The following is a 14,366-nucleotide window of genomic DNA, read 5'->3' on the forward strand; positions in this document are numbered from 1 at the left end:
TTGGGCCGGGTTCGAACCCACCATCCTCGGTGTATGTGGCTGGCGCCATAACCACTGTACTATGGGCATTGAGCCTGAAATTTATTTCTTATGTCTAGTGTTTTAAAAATTTTAGGAAGTCTTTGCCTAACCTTAGAATATAACAATGATATTCTATATTTTCTTCTAAAAGCTTACAGATTTTTGTTTAGTTCTAGAACCCATATTGAAACAATTTTTGCGCGTGGTATGAGGTAGGAATTTAAAGTTCATTTTGTACCCATATAGATATCTATCTCTTTTGGATATCTAACACCTTGACTGAAAAGTAATTGATTGTTATGTATAGAGTTTATCTCTGGACTTTGTATTCTGTTCCATTGCACTATGGTCTTAGGTCAATGCCACACAGTCTTGATTTCTATAACTTTATAGTTAACCTTATAATCAAATACAGTTGATTCCTGAACAATGTGGAGGTTAGGGCTACCAACCCCCCGATAAGTTGAAAAGTCATGTATAACTTTTGATTCCTCCAAAACTTAACTGCTACAATAGTCTATTGTTGACCAGAAGCCTTAATGATAACAGTTATTTAACACATATTTTGCATGTTATATATATTCCATACTGTATCACAATAAAGTAAGCTAGAGAAAAGACTATGTTATTAATAAAATTATAAGGATAAAAAAATATATTTACTATTCATTAAGTGGAAATGGATCATCATAAAAATCTTCATCCATGTCTTCACGTTGAGTAGGCTGAGGAGGAGGAGGAAGAGGAGGGGAGGGTCTTGTCTCAAGACAATAAGAGGCAGGAGGAAATCCTCCTATATGTGGACCCGTGCAGTTCAAATCTGTGTTGCTTAAGGGTCAACTGTAGAATGAACGCTCCAACCCTCTTCTCCATTTTCAGGATTGCTTTGGCTATTCTAGATCTTTTGCACATCCATGTAAATTTTAAAATAGTTTTCAATTTCTGTTGTGATTTTTATTGGGATTGTGTTTAGCCTATAGATCAATTTGTAGAGAACTGGCATCTTAACAATTCTGAATCTTCTAACCCATAAACATATTTTTTGTATATTTGTGTTTCTTTTATTTCTTTTTTATCTTTTGTTTTTAGTGTGGAGGTCTTTTATGTCTTTGGTGAATTTTTTAATATATATATTGATAAGAGATCCTAACAACTTAACTAAGTTCACTCATTAATTATAGTAGTTTTGAAATAGATTCCTTAGGATTTTCTGTGTAATTTTGTTACTAACGACAGTTTTACTCTTCTTTTCCAATCTCTATGAGTTTTTTTCCCTTTTCTTGCTTTATTGCACTGTCCCAGAACTTCAATACAATGTTGAATAGATGGGACAAGAGTGGACAATTTTACCTTGCTTATAATCTTAATTTCAACATTTCTGAATTGTGACATTAGCTAGATGTTCTTTGTAGCTGTGTTTTATCAGATTGAGGAATCTCCCTCTATTCCTAGCTTGCTAAGAGTTCTTGTCATGACTGGCTGTAAGATTTTCTCAAATACTTTTTCTGCATCTATTGATATAATCATGTCCTTTTTTTCTTGTATTGTGGTAATATGGTAAAATACTTTCATTGATTTTCTAATTTCAAAATAACCTGGCATTCCTGGGATAACACTCTCTTGTCACGATGAGTTATCCTTTTTATATATTGCTATTCCGCTGGCTAATGTTTGTTAAGGATTTTCACATCAGTGCTCATGGGAGATAGTGGGCTCTAATTTTCTTTTTGTGTAAGATCTTTGTCAGATTTTGCTATCATAAAATGAATTGGGAAGTGTTCTTTCATCTCTATTTTCTGAAAGAATTTGTATAAATTGGTATTCTTTCTTCCTTAAATGTTTCCTAAAATATACCAGTGAAACCATCTAGATGTGAAGCTTTCTTTGTTGGAAGGAAGTTTGTTTACTGTCATCATCATGATTGTAATTACAAATTCAATTTCTTTAATAGACATTAAGTGCTTACGTTTTCTATTTCTTTTTGTGTTTGTTTCGGTAAGCTGTATTTCAAACTATTTGTTTATTTAATCTGAGTTGTAGAATTTAATTTGTGATATTCCCTTATTTTCCTTTGAATGTAATGGCATTCCCTTTTTCATTCCTGACATTGGTAATTTGTATATTTTTGCTTATTTTCTTGATCAGTCTCAGTAGGATTTATCTATTTTATTAATTTTTTCAAAGACACAACTTCTGGCTTTATTTTCTCTGTTGTCCGTTTTCTATTTCCTTCCTTTTACTCTCCTTGGGTTTATATGGGGAATTTAACGTATTTTCATTTATTGAAATATAATTCACGTGCCATAAAATTCATCCTTTTAAAGCGTACAATTCAGTGCTTTTTGATATATTTATAAGGTTACCACCGTCTAATTTCCTAATATTTGCATCATTCTAGAAAGAAACCCCATACCCATTAGCAATCACTCCCCATTCTCCCCTGCTCCCAGCTTCTGGCAACCATTAATCTACTTTCTGTCTCTACGGATTTATCTATTCTAAACATTTCATATATATTCATGTACCACATAACAATGTTTCAGTCAATGACAGTAGTTCTGTAAGTGTATGTGACCTAAGTGGTTCTATAAGATTATAATACTATATTTTTACCATACCTTTTCTATGGTTAGATATGTTTAGATACACAAATATTTATCACTGTGCTATAATTGCCTACAGTATTTGTTACAGTAACACGCTGTGTACAGGCTTCCTAGCCCAGGAGCAACATGCCAAACCATACAGTCTGGTGTCCTTAGTGTCTGGCTTCTTTGATTTAATATAATGTTCTCAAGACTTGGGTTTTTCTTTTCTTTTGGTAGCTTCATAAGGCAGAAACTTAGATTGTGGGTTTTATACTTTTTTTCTTTCTTCTTTTACTTATTTGTTTGTTTATTTATTTAGAGACAGAGTCTGTTGCTCAGGCTGGAGTGCAGTGGCACAATCACAGCTCACTGCAGCCTTGAACTTGTGGGCTCAAGTAATATGCCCGCCTCAGCCTCCCTAATTGCTGGAACTACAGGTGCACACCACCATACCTGCATGCTCCTCTTCTTTTCTGCTATAATTATTTAAAACTATAAATGTTTACATGTTGTGTTTTCATTATCATTCATTTAACAACGTTTTATAATTTCTCTTGTTTTCTTCTTTGATCATAGGACTTTAAGAAGGTAATTAATTTTCAAATATTTAGGGCATTTTCAGATTATCTTTTGCTATTTATTTCTAGTTGAATTGCATTTTGGTTAGAGAACATACTCTGTAAGATGTCAGTCTTTTGAAATGTATTGAGACTTGGCTAATTGCCCAGCATCTGGTCTTGTTTGGTGAGTGTTCCGTGTGTGTATAAAAAGAATACATATTTTTCAGTTTGGGAGTGTAATGTTCTAGCCAATTAGGTCAACATGGGTTTTGGTGTTGTCAAATCTTCTACATCCCTGATGATTTTCCTGTCTAGTTGTTTGTGATTATTTCTTATGATAACACTTTTTGTTCTTGCAAGGAACACATATCCAATTTTATAATGACAGTTGACAGCCTAGTAAAATGAAGAAATTCAATTCAAAAAGAGTTGTCCAGGAAAGCTGCTATTCTTCAAGTTTCTTAAATAGTGTGCTCTCTGAAAATCACCAGTAACTCACAGAGCCAGATTTGGGATACTACTGAGGCCCTTCCCCCACCTACCCTTGCCCCCCGGAGATTGTCCTTTCCATCTCTCCCATGTCTTAGCTAAATGTAGGCCCAGTGTAATTCTAACCCTTTATTTCCCACAAATCTTACTCAAATATCATTTCTACCTCCACTCCTTTACTTGCCCTTAACCCACCCTGTTAACACCATGATATACATGATAGAAACGTCTTGGGTCAGGGATTATCTGAGAGGTAGGGACAGGGCAGCTCAAACGTGTACTTCTCTCTGGTACTCATTCAAATTCGAACTTTGCCATGTAATAACTAACTGATAACTCTGGTTCCCATTTTTCAGACCCTAAACTGAGGCAGAGACGGAGTATGGTGTTTCCCTTTGAGGCTTGGACAGTGCTAGTCACACCTCAGCAACTGCTGAGTCCTGGGTTCCCTCATTGCTATGACAGATGGAGGAGGTCACGGTCCTAGTGATCCACAAGCAGGTCGAGCACCCATGTTGTGCCAGGGACTGGCATGATGGGAGGGTGACTCCTTTTCATACCCTCCATGGGATCAAAATATTGTTGAAACTGCAGTCCTGACTTTATTTAGCTTCGGCTTCACAAAAAGAGCCAGTGAGTGACAACTGATCACTCACTAGGCAGATTAGCCCTTCTGCTTTGAAAAAAAATAATAACATAAAATAGAAACAAAGACAGTGTCTAGGGGTTAGGGGGATCCAGGCAGAAAGCAGTCAAGGCGCCTGGGGTAAAAATGATCACATAATATTTCCATTCTCAGGAGACATTCCTGGGACTGTCAGGTCACTGCCTGGGGCTGCCTGGATGGTGCAGAGGGGCCACTGTTGCTAACTGATTGGCAGGTACCGGCCAAGCTCCTTCCTCCCTCCCTGTTTCAGCTCTGTGCCAGGCACTGTACCACCTGGAGGCAGCTGAGGGGCCTTCCCTGAAGGCACCCACCTGGATGCTGATGGCTCCAAGTGTTTTTACCCCAGAATTTAGAGTGCCAACAACTGGCAGGAGTCCAGAGAAGGATCGAGTAAGCACTGTCCCCCAAATTCCTGGGTCCAAGGTGGTTCTGGGGCCACAGTCTAGTCCACTCCTCTCCTGCTCTGTAGGCCCAGTGTTGCTCTCTCCTTGCTGACCTGACCACTCCACAGGGTCTCAGCCTTCTGTCTGCACACTGCCCCACTTCCTCCCTGGCAGTCTGGACTTTCTATGTCCATGTTCTTTCCTAAATCAGATCTTAGCACCCCATTCTCCTATTAAGACATCTGGAGTCTCCCATTCCCTTGTAAAACAATATTCAGTCTCCACAGTGTGATAGATGTGACCCCTGTGTCACTGTGTGAGGAGTACATACATGTATTATGGAAAGGGAGGCACAGGTGCCAAGGCCACTTAGCACAGGGGGTCAGGAAGCTGCTGAGAGGGCGAACCAGAGTTAGTTAGGTCTCTGTACACTGCCTCTATCCTGGTATCAGCCCATCTGCCTGGAGTGGGGCCTTTTGTAGATTTTGTCCCTGCCAATATGCGGTGAGCCCTCAAGGGCTTCTTGGATACCAGTCCATTCCCATTGCCTCACTCTGGGCTCCAGGGGAGTCAACTTCAAGCCCTACTTCCCTTCCCTTTTGCTCTTCCTCCTCCTCCATCTTTTCCTAACTTACTGCCTTTCCGGTGACACAGGGGCCACATCTGTCACATTCCCTGCTCTCCCTGCGGTGCCCGGAATAGCACCTGGCACATGGCTGCCCCTCAATGAATACTGATTACCTGGATGAAAGGAAGAATAGGTGAGTAAATGATTAAACACTTGGTTTGCAAAACACATTAAAATGAAGCTTTTCCTGTTTGGTATAAAAAATATGACATTAATAAGACCATTAGGAATTTGATCCCTGAATATTTGGTACTATTAAAGAATTATTGTTAATTTTTAGGAATGAGAAAATATGTGGGTTTTTTGGAGTCTTTATCTTTGATTACTATGTACTGGCCATTTACAGATGGAACAGTATGGCCTTTGGATTTTCTTCAAAATAATTGGGAGCCGGGGAGTAGGATGGAGCACAAACGCAGCAAGATTGGCCACGAGTTGATGGCCGTTGAAACTGGATGGGGAGAATATGGGGCCATTATACTATTTTCCTTACTCTTGAATATATTTGAGGTTTTCCACATAAAAAGTTAAGGAGAAAAGGGTCAGACCCAGGGATGGGAGTAAAGGGGAGAGATACAGCTCTCATGTTATCAGTAAAGGTGGATAGGACGACCAAGGCTTTGCACTTCAGGAAAATTATTTGCAAGTCTGTTCTCGAGCACATTTCCAGCAGCATTTTTGCTGAGGGTGTCTGTAGCAGAAGACAGTTTTACAATCATTTACATTTCATGAAAACACACCCCTCTTAGTAAAGCAGGAAAAGCCTGATGAATTTTCTGCACGCTCTGCCTGCTGCCTTCTGGTCTGCATTTCCTTACCGTGGGTGGGAGGAGAGGGAGCATTCACTCCCTGGGAGGCTTTAGGCAGAGATTTCCCTGCAGGTGTGCTGGGAAGGTTGGAGGATGCAGGGGCGCATCCTCGCCATAGCGAGCCCACAGAGCTGAGTCCACAGGCAGGCCCAGGCTGCAGAGGCTGTCCTAAGGGCCCCCTCTACTGCTGCTGTCTATGGGTGCAAAACCCACCCACATCCCCCAAGACAGGAGAACTAGACTGGAGCAAAGTCCACAGGCAGCCCCGACTTGGCGGGAGCGCTGTGATGTTCTGATTCCTTTACCAACAAGTGGTGGAGAAGTTTCCAGATAGAAATCATATTTATTACCAAGAGGGAGAGTTCCTCCATTTTATGGAGAAAATAAAGCTAATTTGGAGTCAGCCAAGAGTAGGACAGATTGTGCGTCTGGTGCTCAGGCTGGGCCAGGCCCTTCCCAGCTCCCACCTGGCCAGTGCTCCTCTCCTGGTTGGCCTCTCTCCACCCAGTCCCTGCAACCCCTCCTCCAGCCATGGAGAGTGACTTCCCGGTCATATAGCCCTTGACCACACACGATCACCTCCTCTGCCCTCTGGTCTGGTCAGTCCCTTGCCTGGGACAGCCTTGTCTTACTCTGTCAGCCCTTCCTTACTCTTCCTTCTCTTTCTCCACACGTGTAAGCCAGGCCAGTTGTTCAAGACCCAAATCTTCTTCTTCCCTGGCCCTGTTCCTCCTCCCTCTACCACAGCCTTCCCTGATGTCCGCGGCTCAGTGAACTGCTCTCCTCTGATCAGCAGGCCAATTCACCCCGACTCCTGAGTGTGGCAGCCTCCTGGAGGCTGCATTGCATTTCCCTGACATCTGTCTGCTTCTTCTCCTCTCCGACTATGAGACCCTGGTGTGTCCCCACCCTGCCCTGCATGTTGTCACAACAAGGCTCAGAAAGAGCATGCTCACTGAAGGAGGGGTCCGTGTGCAGCCCCCTTGCATAGAGAAGGTCAACCTCCTTCTGGGGCTCTGAAGATTCTCTGGCTAGAGAGGTTGACAAGGGGAGTAGGGGTCAGGCTTCTGGGTTCCTGGCTCTTGAGGCCTCTTCTGACTTGATCCCCCTTGGATAGAAAGTTCTGGTGTGGTAGTTCACAGTTGGGGAAACTTAGCCAAAGAATGGCAGTGCCACAGTGGACGGCAAATAACTCTAAGACAGAAACCAATTCATACTTTGGTTACTAAGCCCAGTGCTTACCACGGGCTCAGTTAAGAGCTGATCTCGGCCTTGAAGGTCCTCAAAAGTTAGTGCAGTGCACAGAAATGTGGCCTCCACAAGGTAGGCAGTGGAGGTCACTCCAGGCAGAAGAAATGCCATGTCTCAGGCTTGGAGGCGGAAAGGGCTTGGCATCTTTGGAGAAGGGCTGGAAGTTCAGTGTGTGGGAACACAGTGGGTGGGAGTTGGGGTAGGGTGGGGACAGGAATGAGGAGAAAAGGCTGCAGGGAAGCCTTGCTGGAGCAAACCTCTGAGTCAACCCCGGGCCAGGTGGCTGATGTGGAAGCCAGACCCAGCCTTCAGATATCCCCTTTCACACAAAAAATCCCCCCAAAAGCCTCAGGGGATGGCGAGTGGGGGGAGGGGATGAACAGTGCTGGCCTCAGACAGTCTGCTACTCTGTTCCCTGATAGCTCAGGTCCCAATGCCTGGGAGCTCACAGGGTGCTGAGCCCTGGACAGAAGGTTGAAACTTGAAGAACCCAGAGGCCCTTTCGACCCTACGTTCTGTGGCTGTATGATCTATGCAGGAAATTATATTAGGAGTTGAAAAACAACAAACCCAAAGCTAATACAGCCTCTTTTTGAGTAGTGACTTGGGGGGTCAAAGTGGCTGGCTCCTTCTCAGACAGCCTATTCCTAATCACACCTGGCCAAGGAAGGCCTCTGGCTCAAGGGGGACTACTGAGGTCCCAGGACCCAAGGCCCTGGGCCTACAGGCATGACTTGGCTGGAGTGCAGGTCTCCCCCTCTCCTGTCTGACCCAGTGGAGGGCTGGGCTGTGTCTCCTTCACCCCCAGAGCTCAGACCTGTCCACAAATATGAAGATGTTCCGGATGAGGTCTAGCCCAGGAGAGGCTTGTTGGGGAAGTCAGAGCTGAAAGCTCGACACAGAGTTGGCAGGAAGCCCTGGGTGAGCCTGAGCGGGAAGTGCCAATTGGCTGGGGTAGTGGTAAAAGAGGGAGGCCGTGGGCAACACTGTGTATGCACAGCCCACGTGGGAACAGGGGTCTGGAGCAGTCTAGCCCAGCCTGGGTCCTGCAGGACATCTCAGCTGGAGGCTCCTGGGGAGTAGGCCCGACCCAGCCTGCCTGCTCCTGGCATAGGCTGGGGATCCCCACACTTGCTCTCCTCTCCCCTTGTATCTTTTTGCTCACTCTGGTTGACAGAAGAAGGTGGCTGGGCCAGCGAGAAGACGACTCAGGAGCTGGCAGCTGTTGTCAAAGAGAACTGGAATGCTGGAATGGTCTCCTGACAAGCATGTCAGCCATTTGGATACTCTCTCCTCAAACTCTCCCACACCTTGTCTGCCTGAGGCAACCCAGTGACATGACGGTTATTACCATGCTGATTTTCAGGATGAGGAAACAGGGTCAGAGAGGTGAAGAAGTAGAGAATCCAGGCAGGACCCAGGGCTTCTGACTCTGCAGCTAGAGCTTCTCCACCACAGCCCAGTAGGGCTCTTCCCTTGGAGTCTGGATGCACAGCACAAAAAAAGTCAAGCTGGGGCCATTTCCAATGGGCACAACTCAGCCAGGGCTGGCACTGAGCGTCACTCAGGACATTTAGGAAGGTTTGGGCCAGGGTGTCCCCCTGACTGTTCATGAGTTTGTTTCTTCCCATAAAGTATTTGCTTGACCACCAGTGGTTGTGTGTGCCAGAAGATGCTGTGAAACATTCTAGAGTGGTTTGGTTCCCTCTGTTGCAATGCTTATAGCTGTCAACCGCTGGATACAGCAGGTGGATGGCCGAGGCTTCATTGGTTCTAACAAAGCACTCTCTGGAAAACTGTTTGCTACCTGCTTATACCTGCTACCCACCCCTCTTCCCCAGGGGTTCTACCTGTGGCTGCTTCCTGCAAATGTGGAGCTTGGAAGTGATTTCTTCACTCAGTCCAGAGGGCACAGGTTGCAAATAGGCCAATCTTATATGGCCATTGAGTCTAGAGGCCCAACCCCTTTCACTGCTCAGAGAAGGTGGGACTAGGCAGACATGCTCCCCCTCAGGTAGCCCAGGAGGAGACAGAGAGCTTACAGGATTGAACAACCAGGATGAGGTTCTGCCACCTGGAACTAGTGTGCCTCAGTCTCTCCACAAATGCCACGCAAATCATTCTCCACTCAGGACTCGATTGCTCTGTGTGCCCACAGGCCTGGCTTGGTGCAACCTGTACCGCCCTTGACATAGCTGCAACAACATAGCAACCTGTAACCAAACAGCCAGACACTGTGCTGTCTCTGGAACACAGAGCCGCATTGCACAGACGAAAGGACGCATTTGTTTTTTCTAAGGCCAGCACCAGCCAGCAGGTGGCACATGGAGATCCAGGGCGCTACAGGGAAAGCAGACATGGGGCTGGGGGGAGGGGGGGCGGGAAGCAACAGGTGACCCTGCTGGACTCCTCCCACCTGCAGAGACACTACCATCACCTACCTGTGTTCATCTCTGGGAACACAGGCTGCAGCATGGACAACCCAGGGCCTCTGAGGAGGGATGGGAGGTGCCCAGGGCTCCTGCTGGGGAAGGGATGCCAGTGGTCGCACCTCTGCATCCCTGGTGCAGATACTGCATCCAGCCTGGGCCTGAGGCTCACTTTGCTCTTTAGCATGGTGGAGTTCTCTCAGCTTCTTCCCCACTACCCCAACCGCCTCTCAGACCATTCTCTGGGGAGGAGGGGCCATGTCTAGTGAGGAGTGCTCTGGCCTTTGGTCAAAGTCTGCTAGAGATGTGTCCCACAAGGTTGGGCAGTGGCCAGAGAGGTCTCAGGGGTGAGCGTGGTCCTTGCCTTTCCCTTCTTAAACCCTCTATTCTTGGGGTGAAGTCCAGCCTCACCTTCATGGCTCTGCCTGGCTCTCTGGCCTCAGCTCCTGTGCCCTCTCTGGCTCCAGACTCATGCAGCCTCTGTTGGCTCTCAAGTTCCTGCTCCTCTTCCAGCCTTGGGCACATTGTTCCCTCTACCAGCTCAGTCCTCACCTCCTCACCTTGCTCCCTCTTGTTGGTCCCTTGAGTTTCAGTTGATTATTGCCTCCTCATGGAAGCTCTCCCTGACTACCAGCCTCCAGCCTGGCTTAGGATGCCAGTTCTGTAGCTTGCATGGTGCACTCATCCCCATCCTCTCTGCATCACACATCTGTCCTGCTTGTCCATCCGCTGGTCCTCCTGTCTCCCTCCTCCAAAATATGGGCTCCTTGAGGCCTGGACTGGGTCATGCTCCTCTTTATGTTTCCAGCCTCCATCCTGGGCACATGGTAGATAGAACAGTCTACCATGTGAGAAGAGAAGGAAAAGACTCAACAGAGGACAGGCAGGGAGTCCCTAGGGTCCCTGCCCATGAAAACATGTGAAAGAAGCCAACAGTATCCCCATCACCCTGGGGCCCAGAGAGCAACTGGCTGCCCTGGTTCTTACCAGCCACCCAGGGTCTTCCAGGCCCCAAGACTCCACCCCCACTTTGTGCCCAAGGAAAAGAGCCTGCAGGAGAAGAAGGGGGGTGTGGGCCAGGAAGGCTTTGCAAGGCTGGGCTCTACAGCCCTGGGCCCCTTTGAGCCCAGGGTGGTGTCCTCCCTTCTGCCTCCGCAGGCAGAGTTCTATACCCTGCCAGAGCACTGACACATTGGCGACACGTTGGTGAGTGCAAGGAGAAGCAGTCATGGAAACACAGAGGGAGGACGCTGATTTTTAAGAAATCATCACAATTGGTCAGGCCAGGGGCAGATGGCTGCCTGAGAAAAGCCCCATCACCCCAGCCCCTGCTGGAACTTTTTTCCTGTCCCTCCTCCCAGCCGGCCCTGTCCCCAGAAGCCTCCAGAGCATGCTGGCCCAGTCCTCAGAGCTGGGGTTCCCTACCTCGGAAAGTCACTTTGGCGATGCGGTCGCCCTTGCCCCGCAGCTCCAAGACTGTCTTGAGGTGGACAAACAGGGCCATGCTGGTGTGCAGAGCCTGGCACGGCCGGCCGTAGCAGCGGGAAGGAGCTAGCCGGTGGAGCACGGCTCACACGCCTCCCTCCTCTCTGCTGCTGCAGCCGCCTCCTCCTCGTCCTCCTCCAAGGCCCCTCTGATGCTGCTGCCCACAGAGACCAAGGCAACTGAGCGAGCTGCTCCTTCCAGCGACTCACAGCCTCACAGCCCTGCCTGCCCCCGCCCCTCCTAGTTGTCAGCCCGTTGTGCATGGATCTGTGTGTGTGTGTGTGGTGTGCACACAGTGTGCAGCCTGGAGTGCAGGCTTAGTTGGGATTCATTATTCAGCAGCTGCCGGCTCCAGATACAGCCCTGTCCAGCTTCAGGTGTCATCTCCCGGTTCCTGGGGTGGGGGCTCTGGGCCACCCCTCAGCAAGCTTTGTCCCAGGAGTGGGCAGCACCCCCCCTCCCATGGGGAGCTCAGCAAGAAGAAGGGAATACACTTGCCACCCCCTCCCCCCAGAGCCTGTGTTCCCAAGAGGCTGGTCCTGAGCCCAGCCTTGGGATCACCATTTTTGAACATCAGGGGGTGAGAGGAAGGCAAGAACCAGGCCATGCCTGACAGGGACAGCTGGCTGTGGAGGGAGCAGAGGTTTCTGTGCTACCAGGAGCCATGCTTAAGGATCAGGCACTAAGCTAGCTGGGGCTAGCTAGGGGCTGGGGACAAAGAAGGGGACTGGGGGAGGTGAGATGGGCTGATGTTTGGTTTCCAGTGAGTGGAGCAGAATTGTCTAGACTCTTGCTCTCATTGGCTGCTGAGGGTGGGAGAGGGATGTCCATGCAGGGTCATCTGGATCCCTTCTCTCTCCATTCACTCTCCGTGGAACGCCCCACCCCACCCTGCCTTCTCCCCTGGACTCTGCTCAATAAGTGCTTATTCCTGGGAGTGGGGGCCTCTGTACCTGCACCAGGCTGAATTGGTGCTGCTCCTGCCCCTCTCAGCTCACGGGGTCCTGGGCTGCTCCACTTGCCTCTTCCCCAGCCCCCTAACCCTGGGGAGACCCTGGAGCATAGCACTTCTGTATTCCAGAGGTATCCTATACATAGCAGGACACCTATTAATGTTGACAGGACAAAAGGGTGAGCTCAGTGACCTATCTGAAATACAGTCTAAGAGTTTACAAAGAGAAATATGAATTTTTCATAGCATGATAACTTATTCTACAGTCTGAATAAGTCTGAATAACTTGCAGGGTGTCCTAAGACCCTTTTTTCCTTCTAGATGTTCCCTGCTACTTTGTCCTATTTTTCTATTTTATGTTCTTTTTCTTTCTCCCTCTTTCCTCCCCTAGTTCCCTGCTCAGCTCATTCTTATATCACGTATTTATCTAACTATATTAAAGAATATTTCAGAATATTGTATTTATTGAACACAAGTCAATAGCTAATTTTTTTTAAAAGCCAGATATGTTTAATGTCTCTTTAAAAAGAACCTAAATCATTAGCATTTTCCATCCATGCAGCTATCAGGTGATCTGTGTTTGTAAGGCTTGGTAGCGTTTGATAGAAAAAAAAATCCATCTTCTCCCTAGGCCTTCTAAAGGTTTTCTCTTGAAGGAGGTAGATTTCATGGGGCCTCTTACAGATCTGTGCCTTTTCAGGAAAAAGACCATGAATCTGCCCTGGCCAAGACATTGAGCTTTGCTGAACCTCAGTTTTCACATCTACATATAAAACGGTAGCAATTCCACTGAGTAGGCCTCAGGTGAGTCAGCTGGCCCTTCTGAAACCTAAACCAGATCCCACTTTTTTAGCTTCTGTTCTCCTATTACTCTTAGGTAACTTTTAGTATATATTTAATGCATGTTTATGGAATTCCTTCCAGTGCCAGGTGCTGGGATTCAGAGATGAATATGACAGAAGAGGCGGATGGACGGGAATGCAGCAAGTAGAATGCGGGGTACAGGGCACCAAGCAGAGCCGCTGGGAAGCCTGGAGGGGCCGTGAGAAGTCGCTCCACCCCTTCCTGGGCTGGTGGTTCCTGGAAAGCCTTCCTGGAGTATGTCACCCTGAACTGAGGGTTGCTCTTTTATCAACTTACACTAATTTTCTTCTTTTTTTTTTCTCTTCTCTTACCTTCTTTTTTTTTCTTTTCTTTTTGAGACAGTCTCCCTCTGGTTGCCTGGCTAGAGTCCAGCGGCATCATAGCTCACTGCAACCTCAAACTCTTAAGCTCAAATGATCCTCCTGCCTCAGCCTACTTGGTAGCTAGGGCTACAGGTGGGCACCTCCACATTGGGTAGTTTTCTATTTTTAGTAGAGACAGAGTCTTGCTCTTGCTCAGCTGGTCTTAAACTCATGAGTTCAAGCAATCCTCCCACTTCAATCCTTCCCAGAGTGCTAGGATGATAGGCAAGAGCCGCTGCGCCTGACCACTAATGTTTTGCTCTTTGCAGCTCATGTTCCCCAAGGAGAATTTAGCAAAATACAGACACGACTGAACTCTGAAGGCCAGGTGGAGATTCCTTTCACTGAGTCTGCAACCACTCATTTACCTGCACCTCCCTCCCCCACCACACCGCCTTTTCTGCTACTTGAGTCTTTTGGGAGACTGTGGCTCCCTCCATTTCACTGTCATCTGTCAGAAAAAGTCTTTGAAGAATTCTAGTTGCAACTGCATCCTGTGAAGTCATTAGTGTCTGTGGTGTTCATCAGCCGCTGGCTGCTGTTTGCAGAGTCAAACTGTGAAGATAACACTTCTGTCCAACTGACATCCAGGGAGGGATGGAGGGAAACTGCAGCGCCCTTTTACTGATACCAGACTGCTGCAAAGGGAGCCAGGAGGAAGGATCTGGACTCAAGACACAAAGAGCGTGGCACCCTGAAACGTGTCCCCACCACCTGACATCCCAATTAAAAACCTAAGTCCTGCTCCCATCCTGCACACTGCCTAAGGCAGGGGTGAGGGTCACTGGGGACCCTGGATTTGGAAGCCCCAGCATCATGGGGAGACAGGCAGTGTTACACGTCAGACCTCACCAGCCAGCCAGTGGGAGACTTGCTCT

General features: G+C 47.4%; 1 protein-coding gene across 1 annotated transcript in view; it reads right to left on the reverse strand.

Annotated features, from left to right (window-relative positions):
- Positions 1 to 11,423, reverse strand: part of OTOF (otoferlin) — a 95,010-nt gene extending 83,587 nt beyond the window's left edge. Inside the window, exon 1 of the mRNA XM_053589642.1 lies at positions 11,251 to 11,423. Coding sequence (XP_053445617.1) covers positions 11,251 to 11,329 — 79 coding nt within the window. The 5' untranslated portion in view covers positions 11,330 to 11,423. The remainder of the gene's footprint in view (positions 1 to 11,250) is intronic.
- Positions 11,424 to 14,366: the final 2,943 nt, after the last annotated feature.

This window comes from Nycticebus coucang, chromosome 4 (assembly GCF_027406575.1).
Source record: "Nycticebus coucang isolate mNycCou1 chromosome 4, mNycCou1.pri, whole genome shotgun sequence".
Classification (NCBI taxonomy): domain Eukaryota; kingdom Metazoa; phylum Chordata; class Mammalia; order Primates; family Lorisidae; genus Nycticebus; species Nycticebus coucang.